Source organism: Coffea eugenioides, chromosome 9 (assembly GCF_003713205.1).
Source record: "Coffea eugenioides isolate CCC68of chromosome 9, Ceug_1.0, whole genome shotgun sequence".
In the NCBI taxonomy this organism is placed as follows: Eukaryota; Viridiplantae; Streptophyta; class Magnoliopsida; order Gentianales; family Rubiaceae; genus Coffea; species Coffea eugenioides.
Genome location: NC_040043.1, coordinates 6,223,840 through 6,239,071, shown reverse-complemented (window position 1 = coordinate 6,239,071; position 15,232 = coordinate 6,223,840). Strand labels below are relative to the sequence as shown.

General features: G+C 36.4%; 2 protein-coding genes across 4 annotated transcripts; one reads left to right on the top strand and one right to left on the bottom strand.

Annotated features, from left to right (window-relative positions):
- Positions 1-1,135: 1,135 nt before the first annotated feature.
- Positions 1,136-7,722, top strand: LOC113782695 (endoglucanase 12-like). The gene is made up of 5 exons (XM_027328593.1): positions 1,136-1,879; positions 5,586-5,893; positions 6,011-6,608; positions 6,716-6,888; positions 7,164-7,722. Exons 1-5 carry the CDS (start codon positions 1,504-1,506, stop codon positions 7,563-7,565), a joined length of 1,857 nt encoding a protein of 618 aa, XP_027184394.1. The 5' UTR covers positions 1,136-1,503; the 3' UTR covers positions 7,566-7,722.
- Positions 7,723-8,082: 360 nt separating this feature from the next.
- LOC113782696 (beta-hexosaminidase 3) lies at positions 8,083-14,838 on the bottom strand. Of its 3 annotated transcripts, none has more exons than XM_027328596.1 (15): positions 14,550-14,838; positions 13,839-14,217; positions 12,735-12,809; positions 12,459-12,494; positions 12,216-12,327; positions 11,236-11,306; positions 10,672-10,802; positions 10,508-10,573; positions 9,812-9,912; positions 9,678-9,737; positions 9,446-9,479; positions 9,076-9,174; positions 8,943-9,002; positions 8,546-8,796; positions 8,083-8,460 (listed from the first exon to the last, which is right to left on the bottom strand). In XM_027328596.1, the coding sequence occupies exons 2-15, from the start codon at positions 14,160-14,162 to the stop codon at positions 8,294-8,296; spliced, it is 1,587 nt and encodes a 528-aa protein (XP_027184397.1). In that variant the 5' UTR covers positions 14,163-14,217; positions 14,550-14,838; the 3' UTR covers positions 8,083-8,293. The 3 variants fall into 3 exon arrangements, with proteins under 3 accessions (XP_027184397.1, XP_027184395.1, XP_027184396.1); XM_027328594.1 differs by having other exon boundaries at positions 13,839-14,177; positions 14,550-14,837; XM_027328595.1 differs by having other exon boundaries at positions 13,839-14,177; positions 14,468-14,556.
- Positions 14,839-15,232: the final 394 nt, after the last annotated feature.

Here is a 15,232-nt window from a genome sequence, read left to right as displayed (position 1 = left end):
GGCGTATAATTATATGAAAAGGTAATAATTGTTAATTTATATATATACATAATAGTCTGGACCAAATTTAGACGTGTTAATGAGGATCCATTAGACACTTGTTAGAAAAATTATTTTTTTAACATGAGATTAGAGTTACTCCATAATAGAGAATCAATACGAATAAATTACAACTCAATAATATTATAACAATGTCCATCTCAATACATCTAAGAGTCTGTTTGATAACTCTACTTAATGCCCGAAAATAATTCGTCAAATCTTTTTTGAATTCAATATATTTGATAATAAAAATGTCTTAATATTTCATATATTAAGCACTACTTAATTTGTGTACAAAATTTTAATTGAAAATTTTTTATTGAATTTTCTGAATTGACTACACGCACTACACTTCTTAATTACACACGAGTTTTCTCTAAATTGTTTCATTATTTTCTCTCATACACACACACGCGCACACACTTCTTTCGCTCCAAATACACGCATTCATCAACTTAATACTTTCAGCGTTTAATTTTCAGATTTTAAAATTCAAATTTCACAGTTCAGTTTTATCCAACTAAAATGTTAAGTAGAAACAAGTAACCACGTATAAGTTGTTTTTTAGATACATAATGGTTGGGAGATCAAAACAATATAATTTATTGTTAGGATTTCCATATGTAGTTCAATCAAAAATAGATGAATGAGTGGATGAATAAATGAGAAAAGGAGAGTCGCTGGTCAAAATTGAAACCAGAACCTAAAAATATGCCAAATGTGACCAAATAAAGGGCGTGGCTAAAAAATTCAAAAACAATCTGAATCTCCGCTCCACACATCCGCTCCATCAACTATAACACCACTTTCTTGCATTTTTAGTTGAAAACCTTCCTAGAAACTCCCATTCATTTGATTAAACATTCTACTATTATATATATATATATGTGTGTGTGTGTGTGACTAGTGTAGCTGTAAACTGGTCGTGAAGGTTTCGCTATCATTCCAGCTTTCAAGTCCCTTTCTCAAACCATCAAAATCCATTGGAACACCATGAGGTAACCAACAAATCAGAGGGGATTTTCATTTCTCTAACCAGTTTCCTAGTCAACTTTCTCATCTAAGATTCCTTCTTTCTTTTCTCATCCCTGTTCCCAATTTTACGCCAAACACAAACCATAGATGATGCTATATGTATAAGTAATAGCAGTAGAGTTTTTTGAGTTTTGTGACCACCTACGCGGCTCTAGCTTCAGCTGGAAGAATTCAGTTTCCAGTTGGCCGTATTCATTTCAATTCCCTTCCAGCTATAGATTCAAACGGAAACTTCCTTCTTTTTTTTTTTTTTTTTTCTAATTCATCAATAATAGCAATCTTTGCACTGCTTTTCAACATTTCCAAATTCGATGATTCCACTTTCCCTGTATTCTTGACCATTTATGATCAGGCAATTCATGATTTCCTCCCTCCTCGTGTAAACATAATACGCAAGAATCAATCTCTATTACTCGAGAAATCAAAATGCATAACCACTGGGGAGGATCGTTGGAGATAAGTACGACGGATTCAGCCACAGAAGATGAAAAGAGCAGGAACATGGAATGGGACAGGGCTTCCGTCTCATACCAACACTATCAACACTTGGACGAGACACAACAAAGTTGGCTGTTGGGGCCGCCGGAGAGGAAGAAGAAGAAGTACGTCGACTTGGGCTGCGTCGTTTGCAGCACAAAAGCCCTGAAATGGACCGTTTATGGAATCTTGATTGCGTTCTTTGTGATTGGTTTGCCGGTCATGATAGTCAAGCTGGTGCCTAAGCATAAACATCATCCTTCCCCTCCTGATAATTACACACTCGCACTCCACAAGGCCCTCCTCTTCTTCAACGCCCAAAAATGTACGCATAACTCCTTTTTTTTTTTCATTTTCCATAATGAATCATTTTTTTTTCTTCTTATCTTTATATATATTGCTGTTTCTTCTCTTTTGATCAAGTCAAAATGTCCATTCTTTTTTCCCATTAGCTATTAAAATTCTTCTATTCTCTACATTTTAAGCCACAAGACAAGAGGTGCACTCGATATTTAGTTTTCTATTTAAAAAAAAAGTTTATATTTTGTAAGTTAAATTTTAAGCAAGTAAAGAGGATAAATATTAATTGCACCTCCCTTTTTTATTATTTTATCATATATTTTTTTTATTTATTAGACTATATGATAAAATAAACAGTAAAAATACGATTAACAAAAAGTGGATTACTATTAATATTTTTCATGAAGAAGTAGAATATAATGATTGAATTTTATGACAAGTCCACCTCTATTTTGTGAACTTGGAGCACAGAATATAAAAAAGCCTACCTATTATTCTTAGTTAATCGCCCTTCTTCTTTGAGTTTATGTGTGTTTTTGTTTTTTTTTTTGGGCGGGGGGGGGGGACTTGCATGGATGAGTTTTGAATTTGGAGAATTTGATACGTTGAGTATGGAAGCTAGCTGTACATGGATTGGAAGAGAGAGAGTAAAAATTGAAAAAATGCATAGAGAAAAATGGGAACTGAAGGGACTAAGTTGGCTGACTAGTTTACGCGTTAAAATTGGTCATACAGTGGTTTGTTATAGCAATCCGCGGAGTCTGATCAGGCGGCATCATAGTCCATGGTTATGGAATCCACCTTTTGTATTTAGGGAAAGAGTAGATTCACACTCTTCATATTTGTGAGTAAATAGAAAATTTACCCTGTGAATATAAGTGTGTTACAGAAAATTTACGCTTTATATTCGGATTAATCATTTTAACATTGGCAGTGTATAAACTGTTTGTTAGTATTGAATGAATCATAATTATACAAATTTAAAATTTAATTTTTACACATGTGTCATGAATTCAACGAGATAACAGTGTATATAAAACTTATTCTTTATTTTATATACTAGTGATTCACAATGTAGAATTAGATTGTTTGTGGGATGATAAATGAACCCTTTTAGCATTATCTTGACCAAGTCAAATTCTATGGTAAAAGATGGTTTTCCATCAATCATGTATTAACTTCACATATAGTTTCTCAAAAGCAAAACTAGTATGGTGTCACCATTACACAGACTAAGACGTATTCTTTTTGCCAATGAAAGTGAAGGACGAGAAGACTTTTTGTTGTTTTTGTTAGTAATGGTTGGGACTAGTAGTAGTATACTTTTAGTAAGTAAAATAGGAGTAAAATCAGTTGTCAAGTATCATGCGTTCCCAAATGTTAATGTCATGATTGGTCAAATTTTAAACCTTGAAAAAATATTTAACATCATATGTAAGTTTCAAGTAGTATTTATTTATTCATCTATAGACGTCGAAACGATTGCACCATCAACTACTGGACAAGGGGCAGGTGCAACCGTTCCTAGTGGTTTTGATTATTTTTAACAGTGCGTAATTTTGGTTCCACACGGCGTAACTTTGTTTGCACAACGTGTAACTTTAGTAAAAAAAATTTGCGAATCCCACACATATTGTGAAAATCGATGTACAACTAGTGATCTGGACCGCATATTTTTTTTTTTGGCCAAAATCTGGCAGTGAACAGTTCAAGAGCGGTCATTCTGATGACCGCTCCTGCCCCTTATCCCAACTATTCCTGTTATTAATTCATCAATAGTCAAGTCTCACCTCTATTTTCACACACACACACATTTTATATACATATATATATATATATATATGTCTCATATTTTTAAAATATTTTTTAAAAAAAGTAAAGGGTAAGGGAGAAGGAAAGGAAAAGGTCCACATTTTCATTTTGGTAACAAGGACGGTTTAGCTCCGTTTGAATTAACTGTTTCTAGGGATGTTTTTAAAAAAATTTACTGTAGCAGTGTATATGAAATATTTTTATTATAAAATTTTTTGAAATATTTGATATATTATATGGATGAAATATTTTTTAAATTACTTTGTATTAATATAGTATTATATTTGAAAATTTTATTTTTGAAAAAATGGCTAACGTAAACCGAGAAAAGTCTGGAGCTCTAATTGACGATGCAACAGCAACTACGAAGCTACACTAGAAAATTGACTATTTCAATACCGAGTTTAATTAGACCTTATAAATTAAAATACAATGGTAGTATATTAAACAAATGAATATGAAAAGTCGTTGCTTGGCTCGAGGGTTATGATGACTGGCGAGTGACGACTTTGACTATCCAGCTATAATATGTAAATTCTACTAACTTCTAACCTTATAAGCCGCCAACAATCCCGGCTTTGCTCCTTGAAAAAAGCACACTATTAAGAGAAAGAAAGAGAATGTTCATGCATGTTCTTTATAGTTGACATGTTTCATGGGCTGCTTTTGTAGCTTTGCTGGCTTTTGTTTCTCCATGTGAATGTCTGTATAGGTTTGGTAGATTTTGTTGATTGAAAAGCTCACAAACTTCAAACTTCCCGTTCCACGTCGAAAGATCATGGAATAGTTACTCTGGATTTAAAGTCCACAGATGCCCTGTTCAATTACCAATTGGCTGAACAGAGTTGCTTTGTGGTTTCCCCTTAGATTGTCCTTTGGACCGTTCTTTGGTGACTCCCTGAATGTTAATCTAACTGTGTGCGTGTGTTCTTGACGTCTTGAGAGAAAAAAAAAAAAAAAAAGCTCACAAACTTCAAACCCATTAATCTAATTAAAATATACTTATAAAACGTTTTTATACCTTTAGTAATGAGCATATAGACTAAAGTCCTTCACATGATTTAATATGCTGGTTAAAATTTTCTAATGTACCAATGTAAGCCATTTGAATACTCCTCTTTTTTTTGTTTTTGTTTAAAGTGATGGTTGAATCTAGGAATGAAATCCGTTCAAAGGGAGGCGTTTATAGTCGATTGAATTGCTATTTTTTAGACTTTTTATATATAAAAAAAATGTAATATAACGATTTGATGTATGTGAAGTAAAAAAGTGATTGTAAAATGTGTTTGCTAAGAACGTAAAAATTTCTTAAAGAAAAATTGCATTTCGAACCACACGGAGCACTATGATATTAAAAGAATCCAATATGCATATATTGATAAACATACATAAAGAATCCAAAATTCTCAAGATATTATTTAGAGAGGAAACAAGGAAGGGGACATCCAAATTCCCATCAACATGCAATTAATTGTATTTGGAATTCGTCAAACTAGTTTGGGATTAGCATTGGTGGACATGATTGTAAGGGACATTTGACTTTGGAGCTTGGAATAATAATAATGTATACTGGTACTAGTAGTAGTATTTTAGTAAAGCCATTAGGTGAGCACTTCTTGAAGTCATGCTTCCCATATTGGCACGTCGCCTCCATCGACGTCCCTCTCATTTACTTGTTCTTCGTACCCCCCCAAAAAAAAAAAAAATACTACGATAAAATAAGATAAAATGAAGAGCCCACATCTCCTAATACTATTTACTACTAATTTTGAATTAGTATGAAAAAATTACACCAGTTCTTGACAAAAATTTACTGATCTTGCTCTTTTGTGGTCTTAGAAATTTCTTTCATTTAGATACCCAAAAAAATATGTTGCTTTAACTTAGCCTCTTGCTTTCTTTTTAATTCGGTAATGCAGCTGGGAAATTGCCCAAGAACAATGGTATACCTTGGAGAGGAAATTCAGGATTGTCTGATGGATCAAAATTGACTGATGTTAAAGGAGGATTGGTGGGAGGATACTATGATGCTGGAGATAACATAAAGTTCCATTTTCCCATGTCATTTGCCATGACCATGTTAAGTTGGAGTGCTATTGAGTATGAACAAAAATATAGAGCAATTGGAGAGTATGATCATATCAGGGACCTTATCAAATGGGGCACTGATTACTTGCTCCTCACCTTCAACTCCACTGCAACTAGGATTGACAAAATCTACAGTCAGGTAATTAACTACTACCCCTCATCAAATCAAGAACTTATAGATTTATTGGATTAGTTACTTGGGACTGCAAATTAATTCAGTTGGGAACTAACTCAAAATTATCCTTTTGATGGCAAGGTGGGTGGGGCAAGATTGAATTCCACCACACCAGATGACCATTACTGTTGGGAGAGGCCAGAAGACATGGATTATACTCGAGATGTACAAATGGCAACTGGAGCTCCAGATCTTGGTTCTGAAATGGCAGCAGCATTAGCAGCAGCATCCATAGTTTTTCGCGACGACAATCTTTACTCCAGAAAGCTTGTTCAAGGTGCCACAACAGTGTTTAACTTTGCCAGGAGGTTTGGAGGAAGGGTTCCATATAGTCGAGGCAATCCTGTTATTGAGCCATTCTACAACTCCACCGGATTCTGGGATGATTACATGTGGGGTGCAGCCTGGATGTACTATGCTACAGGGAACCGTAGCTACATCTCATTTGCAACAGACTCGCGCTTGTCTAAGCATGTAAAAGCAGCCTTGATGATTCCAGATTTAAGTGTATTCAGTTGGGACAACAAGTTACCTGGTGCTATGCTGCTCCTGACCAGAATGAGAATGTTCTTGAACCCGGGCTATCCGTACGAGGAAATGCTGGGGAGCTATCACAACTTGACTGGTCTCACCATGTGTTCTTATCTTCAAACGTTCCATGTATTTAACTGGACTAAAGGTATTCTGAACTTTTTATTAGCCAGCTTCAGTTCTCTCATCTTCCCAATTCTCTCATCTTCCCAACTATCCCATCGGTGACAATATTTTTTCCTGTAAAATATATAGGGGGAATGATTCAGCTAAATCATGGGAGAGGACAGCCTCTGCAATATGTGGCCAACGCCGCCTTCTTGGCATCTGTTTTTGCTGATTATATGAATGCCACTAATGTTCCAGGGTGGTATTGTGGCTCTTCCTTCATGTCTCAGGATGTAATCCGCGAATTTGCTGCTTCTCAGGTTTGTTCATCCACCTATCTGTATTTGTTTCTATATTTCTCCTCACAACATCTGCATAACAAATGCTTAAAAATAGAAACAAATGATGCAAAAGATGAGTGATTTTCTTTAATACGAGAAGAACTATCAGGCTAGCTAGCAACAATTTGCTGCAAAAGCCTTCTAAATTTCAAAGCTGAACGTTATTGCTATAATCTATGCTATCGAGCTCTCCTACCAGAGAATGATCAAGGCGTTCATAACACTTCTTTTTTTGGTTTTCCTTGCAAATACAGATGGACTACATTCTCGGCAAAAACCCCCTAAATATGAGCTATGTGGTTGGATATGGCAAGAAGTTCCCCGAACATGTACACCATCGTGGTGCATCAATACCACATAACAATGTAAAAACTTCATGTACCGGCGGATGGAAGTGGCGTGACAGCCGGAATCCAAATCCCAACACCATTACGGGTGCCATGGTTGGAGGGCCGGATAAGTTTGACAAGTTCCAGGATGTGCGTAAGAGCTACAGCTACACAGAGCCCACACTTGCAGGAAATGCAGGCTTAGTTGCTGCATTGGTGTCCCTGACAAGCACTGCTGGGAATGGAGTCGACAAAAACACAATTTTCTCCGCAGTTCCACCACTTTATCCAGCTACCCCACCACCACCCCCACCATGGAGGCCCTAAAAGATTAATGGAAACAGATGTTCTGCGTCACCTCAAATTTTCTTTTACTTGATAATGTCTTGGTTACTTATTGTACAAAAACGTTATGATACATCTGATACAATCATTTGACCGAGAACTCGGAGTGAACAAGAGCACAATAAACTGATTAAAGCTACCAGCATAAGTTTACTGCAATTGAGTAAATATGTTATTCAATGCTTACAGAGTCTGCTTCCTCCCCTCCCTCTCCCCACCGGGGAGGAAGAGAGACTTAGACCGGGCTTGGTACATTGACTCACAGATGATGATCAATGTACTATAACAACAAAATTCAGTTTAAGTGCCCACTTCGCTTAGTGATTCCACATTGCATTGTTTCGGTAGCTTTCGTACTGGACAGTGCATTGTAAACCAGAACATTCTTACAAGAGTAGATTAAGTTTGAGGGAATCAAGATAGAATTGAGCAGCGATGATTTGATACTTCTAACTGGATGTTTGTATCCTACTCTATTATGCCAACATCAAAGTCGAACTAGCTGAAATCAACCGTAGTTGAAGCCATTATATTTTTATTCCAGGAATTCTTACAAATTAAAAGAATGGACCTGAAAAGATTACCAATTGAGGTTCATTTTCAACACTTTCCAAGGAATAAAATGTTGAGTGCTGCCTCATGCATTCAGATCTCACTTCCACGTACAGAATTCCCTATGCAATTACCATCAATTGGAAAAATTTAGCAGACTATTGCTTGTAGCAAGAACCTGGCTCTACGGGTGCCACGCGACCAGGTCCAGCCAATGGAGCAGCTGCAACTCCCCTTTGGTTCAACAGACACCTAAAATTTGCTAATCTTGCGGTAACTTCGCTTGAGTTCTTGGCTAAGTTGTGATAAGGTGTCCATAGTCTCTCTTCATTAGGAGGCAAGACAAAGGTTAATGACAAAATATTAGCAAGATTTCCAAGATAGTGCCTTGTTATAAACTAAGAGATTACCTGCTGCAGCTGCTGCTCGTGGCCATATAGTTTGTTCAATGTCTGACCCATCAATATGTTCTCCCCAAGTGCATACTTCTCCCCCTATAACCAAAGCTTGTTCCTCAGGCTTTGTTATATTTGTAAGGGGCTCGTTTGAATAGAAACCTTCCCATGTTGCATCCAGATGGTCCAAGTACCACTTGTCCTGGTTACTAACAATGCACCGCAATCCAGCTGCCACTACTTTCTGAGCAACGCCGCCCCCAAGCCTGATAGGAAAATGAATTCTGTTTATAGAGGGCCAAGAGTAGTACGATACTCCTGTCTGCATTACTTCGTTCTATTCATACAATTTGGGAGCTTGTAGCAGTAAAAAAGTAAGGCAATGAATGTGAAAATGATGATTGATTCTTACCAGTTGTGTACCACCGTTTTTGGGTTCAACTTACTACCAAAATTGTTGAAGGTCTCTTCCCTGTAATTTCAAGTAAATTTAGACTGGATTGGACTCATCCGTAAAAGCTTTTCTTGAGTAGATGAGTTCATACCAGTTTATGATTTCATAACCATGGGATAGAGCTATTTGCTGTGCTTTCAAGACAAAATACTGGTAAGCTCCAGATTCATTAAGGCCTCGCTTTTTTAACCTGTCAACTCAGAGATAATTGTAATGTTCATGAGATGAATTGATCTCTCTCAATAGTTTGTCAACTGGAACCACAAATAAGAGAGCTCAATCTTCTTGACAAGAAATATATAAATGCACAGTACAAAGCTGAAACTCTGTCACATCATCTGCTCAAACAAGACATAGATGGTTTCATGCTCCAGGAAAAACCAACAAAATCCTTCAAAAGAGGGTTAAGAAACTCAATGACAAAGACACAAAAGGAGAAACCAAAGGTATAGAAGCATTACCAGTCACTAACATGAGGAGTAAAAGTCCAGCAACCTGCAATCCACATCAGTTGCATTTAGAAACCGAACTTTCATCGGAGAAAAGGGAATTAATTGGTTATTGAATTCATTCAACCAGCAGAGAATATCTAATTCACAGCAGAAGATTAGCATCTCGAAGCATGTAGTCTGATGAGGACAATAACTTGTACAACAATATGAGCATTAACCCAATGGAAAATCCAGAACTCACTTGTATCCACTTCATCACCCCCAAGGTGAACGAATCTGTACTTGAAGACCTTACTGAAATCTGCAATGAAGATTTTCAAATTGTTAAATTCCTTCTAGCCTTGGAAGAAAGTTAACATCATAAAGAGGTATTACCTGAGAGAATTGCATCTATGAGTTTGAAAGTAAAATCATTGCTAACATCAAGGGGCTGTGTGCAATTTTCTGACGGCCAAATTGAAGGATAACCAATACCCCTGGAAAATGAAAATTCATAGTTGTAAAGACTAAATTGCAGAAAAGCAGAAACAGAATGAAGAAAGAAGGCAACTGAGTGAAGTCTTAAATTTCAAAACAAGTCCCTAAATCATTGATAACACGCAAATGTTTCACCAAGAACATGTAAAAATAAACTCCAGTTTCTTGAGCTTCGTGAACTAGGTCTAGGATTACCAATAAAACCCTCCACATCAAATTTAACCATATGCCCTCTATTGTGAAGATTAGATGTATCGATACCAAAAAGATGCTGAGCCAGCATGTTTCTCTGGTTTTACCTGCAGTAACTTTTCCAATGATGTTTGAACAAAAAGTCCAAAGCAAAAATAAAAAGTATGAAAATTTTAAATCTCTGTAGAATGAACAAGCACTCGAAACTAAAACTAGTCCAAAAAATTGAACTACTGCTTAGCTGTGGCATAGCAGGAATTATACAACTGGAATAACATCATCAGATAAATAATCTAAAAGACCTAAATAACGTGCTTGCTTATTTTTGAAATTCATCAAGTCCCATTAGCATGAAAAAGAAGATCATGAGTAAGTTGTAGCAGGGAAAGTGTTTTAAATTACCAAGACTCAGCATGCCCTGGCACATCAAGTTCAGCTAATACATGAATGCCTCGCCTTTGAGCATATCTGCAACATCAGAGCTCAGAAATTCAGAAAGATGAAGTAGTAAAAGATCTCACAAGACCTAAAAAGAAAACCAGGGAAGATATATAAGAATAACTTGCTTTACAATCTCAGCAGCTTCTGCCATAGTGTATCGTTCTGATCTAGAATAAGCACCATCCCACAATCTGGGATATGAAGGTATCTCAAGAGGAAAAGATTGCGTATCTACTATGTGCCAGTGCAGCACATTCTGCAGCACAGATAAGTACCATCAAATAGTATTAGTATCTGTTACTGACCAAATTATTTCTTCTGCAATCAACCTTCACATTCTTGGCAGCAGATGAGAGAGATGGTGTGTTTTTGAATTGCTATAATGAGACAAGGATACATTAGAATTTTCTTGTAAACATTTTCAGCTAAATATCTGGTTCCAAGGGGTACTGTGAAAGAACTTATGCATCCAACTCAAAACTATTTGGCTGTGAGTGGAGCAGTCTTTCTTATATCAAAGTCCTTGGGGATGTGGTACTTTGTCCCTCGCCGCCCCCTCTTACTCAACATTTGAGATAAATGAGAGCCTATGAAACTAAGGATACGGTTTATGATAATGATCGAGATAAAGAAACTAATAGGTCGACCCTTGGTTCGCACAGTCAAACTGAAATTGGTGTTTTACTTACCAACTTGGCATATGTCATAGAATCGATGACCTTCTTTATCACAGGCAATGGCAGAAAGTGCCTAGATGTGTCTGCAGAAGGTACCATTTAAGGCAGAAGATAAGCATTAGCATCTTGAACCATGATGTAGTGCTGAAATCCCGGAAAGAAACTAAAGCAATTATGAAAGTTTATGGATGATATCACTGCTTCAGATAACTTGATCAAATATGAAACTAAGCAATCAATGCAGAGTTCATGCTTGAGTACATGATCATGCTGAAAGAACCAACAAAAAGAAGAAACGTTAACTGAGGCATAATTACAACAACAGCAGGCACTCCATGGACCAACATCAAGCCACTACAAAATAGAAGGCAATCGTTGTACCTCCAGAAGAAGGTGGAGACATGGGCAATCCAAATGTTCCAATTAAAAGAGATAATAATTGTATTTGGACCAGCAGATTTCAATGGAAAGAATTTCCGACCACATTTGGGTCCTAAAAACTAGACTAATAATTTCCTGGAGGTCACCAAATCTTACTGATCAATTTCTGAGTTTGCCAAAGACCATCTTTAAAGTAGAAAACACTTTCATACCACTTAACAAGCTTAACTTGCTTGTCAATTCTTGGACAGAAAGGTTAAGATTGGGGGAAAAAGCATTACATTTCTACCTTTCTTCATCCCACGAAAACTTCAACCCGGGCTTCCTATTCTTCAGATATTTTTTCAGAATGGACTTTAATATGCATTTAGGAACGTCTGAACCACCCACAGGTGTTCAGCTCCTCCCTACTTTACAATAGTTCCAAAGTGGCGATGTACTTGCTAGTGTGTGCTTGCATAAACAACATACTTCTTTTTCTTCTACTATGTGTTCCAACAAAGAAGAAGAAGAACAAAGAGCACATAGATGGATAATCATTTTATTTCTTTTAGTACAAAATGAAATGCCATTAAATAGCCGACTTAACCATGAACTGTAAGTCATCTCACCAATTAGAAGCCCTCGATAAGAAAACCTTGGTTGATCAAAAATGGTCCATGGAGCCTGATGAACTTCAATCACTCTGGTTTCAAATCCAAAATAGCAAAGTTGGCTGAATGTCTGTAGCAGAGTATTCCAAGTAAAAATTTTATGTCAGATAAGTTTGCTTCCTCCCCCCTCCCCCGGCCAACACCCCAAACAAAAAAAAGGGAAAAAGTCCTTTTTTAGCATCATGAGTGAAAAAAGGGTACCTGCAGTGCATGTAATGCCCCATAAACTGTTTGTGCCTGCATAAATACATAATATACAATTCACTATTTCTAAGGAAGAAAACTACAATCATGCTAAAATTCCATTGACTAGTCATATTTAAGCCTGAAAATCTGCAAATTTGTCATCTCATTTGAGCAAATAATCTTGTTTTCATTTTTTAAGCCTGCATTTGACGCAAAATTTTCTTGCAAAACCAGAATTCCATGCTATTGCGTCACCAACTTATGAGTGCAAGAGACTTCAGCGAAACTCACCTCAACATGTGCATAAATTGGATTACCATCAACGGGAACTGATAACCTGTACGTTTCATTGACTCCATGCTGCAACTGCATTCCAAACCATCCTATTTTAGTATCTAAGAACAGTGAAGTGAAAGAAAAACTAGAAGCAAATCACTCAATCTGCTGGACAAAACCTGCAGGAGAAGAGTTGCTTGCAATGAAGGATTTTATCATTTTATGGTAGATTAACACTGTGCTACACAATGTTAAGTTACAACGATTTTTGTTGTTTATATTGCACTCTGTAGTTCTTTTTTTCTTTCTTTTTTTTTTTAATGGATTTCACTCTATCCATCAGCCAAAGAGACAGAAAATATGCATTCTGGAAAATACTAGCAGCATGACAGTGGTCCATGTTAAAAGATACTTTCAACAGAAGAACTTTTAAAAAGCCATGACTGGACTAGAACATAAATATCAGCGAAACTTTATGCAGATATTTCTGCATACCTGAAATGTCCTCCTTTTCTACTTGATGCAGAACGCGTGAATCTTCTACTCGCCTAGCCTATTAGGGTTTCCTTCTGATTGATCATTAGGTTTTACTCATAGTCTACTCTTAGGAATTCAGTATCAGATGAGTAGCTTCTTTTGCATGGCACCATTATGGAGCCTCTGAGTCAAGACCTTCAGGGATGCTCTTAGAAGCAACCAAATCAACATATGCAACTTTTAAACCAGTCCTCGTAATGATACTCAAAAGGGAATTTTTTTTCTTTTTTTTTTTGACCTTAGAACCTCAAATGACTAGTTCATCTGACAGGAAAAGAATTAAAGAAAATTTACCTAAGACTCTTATTGAATTAGCAGGGCTATTCAGATCAAAAAATATATATATATTGGTTTCTGATAACCTAGCACTAGAAAGTCATTTCTTAAAAGAAGATACCCAGACACACAGAAAGTTGTAACGAATGTCAAACTCATCAATTAGCAATGACCAGATAAAACAAAGTGGCAGCAATGAAAAAAAGGAACTCTAAATAATATGATGATCTTTCTAACTCTTCTTGGTCCAATTGAATAAAAACAAAAGAGAGCCAAAAAAAAAGTTTTAAAGACTAAATGTTTCACCTCATCGCTTGGCGAAAGAATGACAACATGAATTCCCTTGATCACAAGATAGGAACCAAAACGGGGAGCATCTTCAATTACATGATCTCCTTTAATAATTTTAAGTATACTGGAGAAGCCATCCCTGAGAATTCCTGAAGCATCACTATACTTGCTTCCATCAGTCTTGAGCTCGAACTCATTGCTGAGATGAAGTGTATGTTGTCCATGGCTTACCGACACTGGCATTGGCCATATATACAAGTTCTTCTTCTGAGTATCAGCAACTGATATCACAAGAATATGAACCAACAAAAGCCCAAGAAAAATCCCTTTTCTCCCCATTACAGTATCTACCCCCTACAGAAAAAATGGAGCGAATTGAATGACCTGCAATTCACTTAAACCGTATGGACAAGAAAAGAATAAAGAAAAAGATTCAGTTCCAACCATCCATCCGACCTTCTTCATTTAAACTAGTCTGATGTATTAATTAACAGACAGTTCAAATTGTAAATTATAAGTTGCATTACCATCTAGAGGCCAAAAATCTGAATTTCTTGGAACAACAATCAGTTTATACCATGATATCAGCAAAAGTTAAATCATTAAAATGCCAAATCAGGAAGGGAAAGAATTATAATATGTACCCTTCTGCAGTCATCACCCAATGCAGAAGAAAAAGCACAACAGACACACGTTACTTTCCTTAATTTTCCAAAAATGGCCTACCTCTTTGTCAGAGTCAGATTATAAAATGCAGGAAAGTTTCTGAACCAATGTTCTTGAAACCCCACTGCTGTTCAGTAATGGGGACAACAATGAGGAAGAAAAGAATCTGAAAATATCTACTGCACCTAAAGCATTGGATTGTGGAATTGATATGCTACGTTATATAGTTCAACAACCAAGAAAAATGAACTAGATGATGATGTAATCCTTATCTGTTCTGTTCTGTTAAAAAAAACTTATAAATATATTGAGTGATGATTGTTGAAAACCATGATTAAGGTCCCATGAATGGACTTGCGTGTTTTGTGTGCCAAATTGGAGTGCTTGTCTGGTTGGATTTGCTGCAGAATAGAAACAAACGTTCGATGTTCTCTTTTGCCACTTTTTGGAACCCCTTAAATTAGTACGTGAAGTTTCTTTGTCCGCATTTAATTGGCCGGGATGGGAAATACCACTGATTCCTCCCGCCTTTATAACTTAACGGCCCACTTACTCCAATCCTGATGTCATCTTTTTAACCTTCTCCCACCATTGATTATTCAGGGCCTCATAACCATTCCCCTCCTTTGGTTCCCATCGAGTCTTTGAAAGCTCAAATTGGAATCAAAGGTGTGAAAATAGGTGATTTGGACGAGTTTAAAAGAATTATAATTGATATAATTGAGCCAACTTATTTATACTTA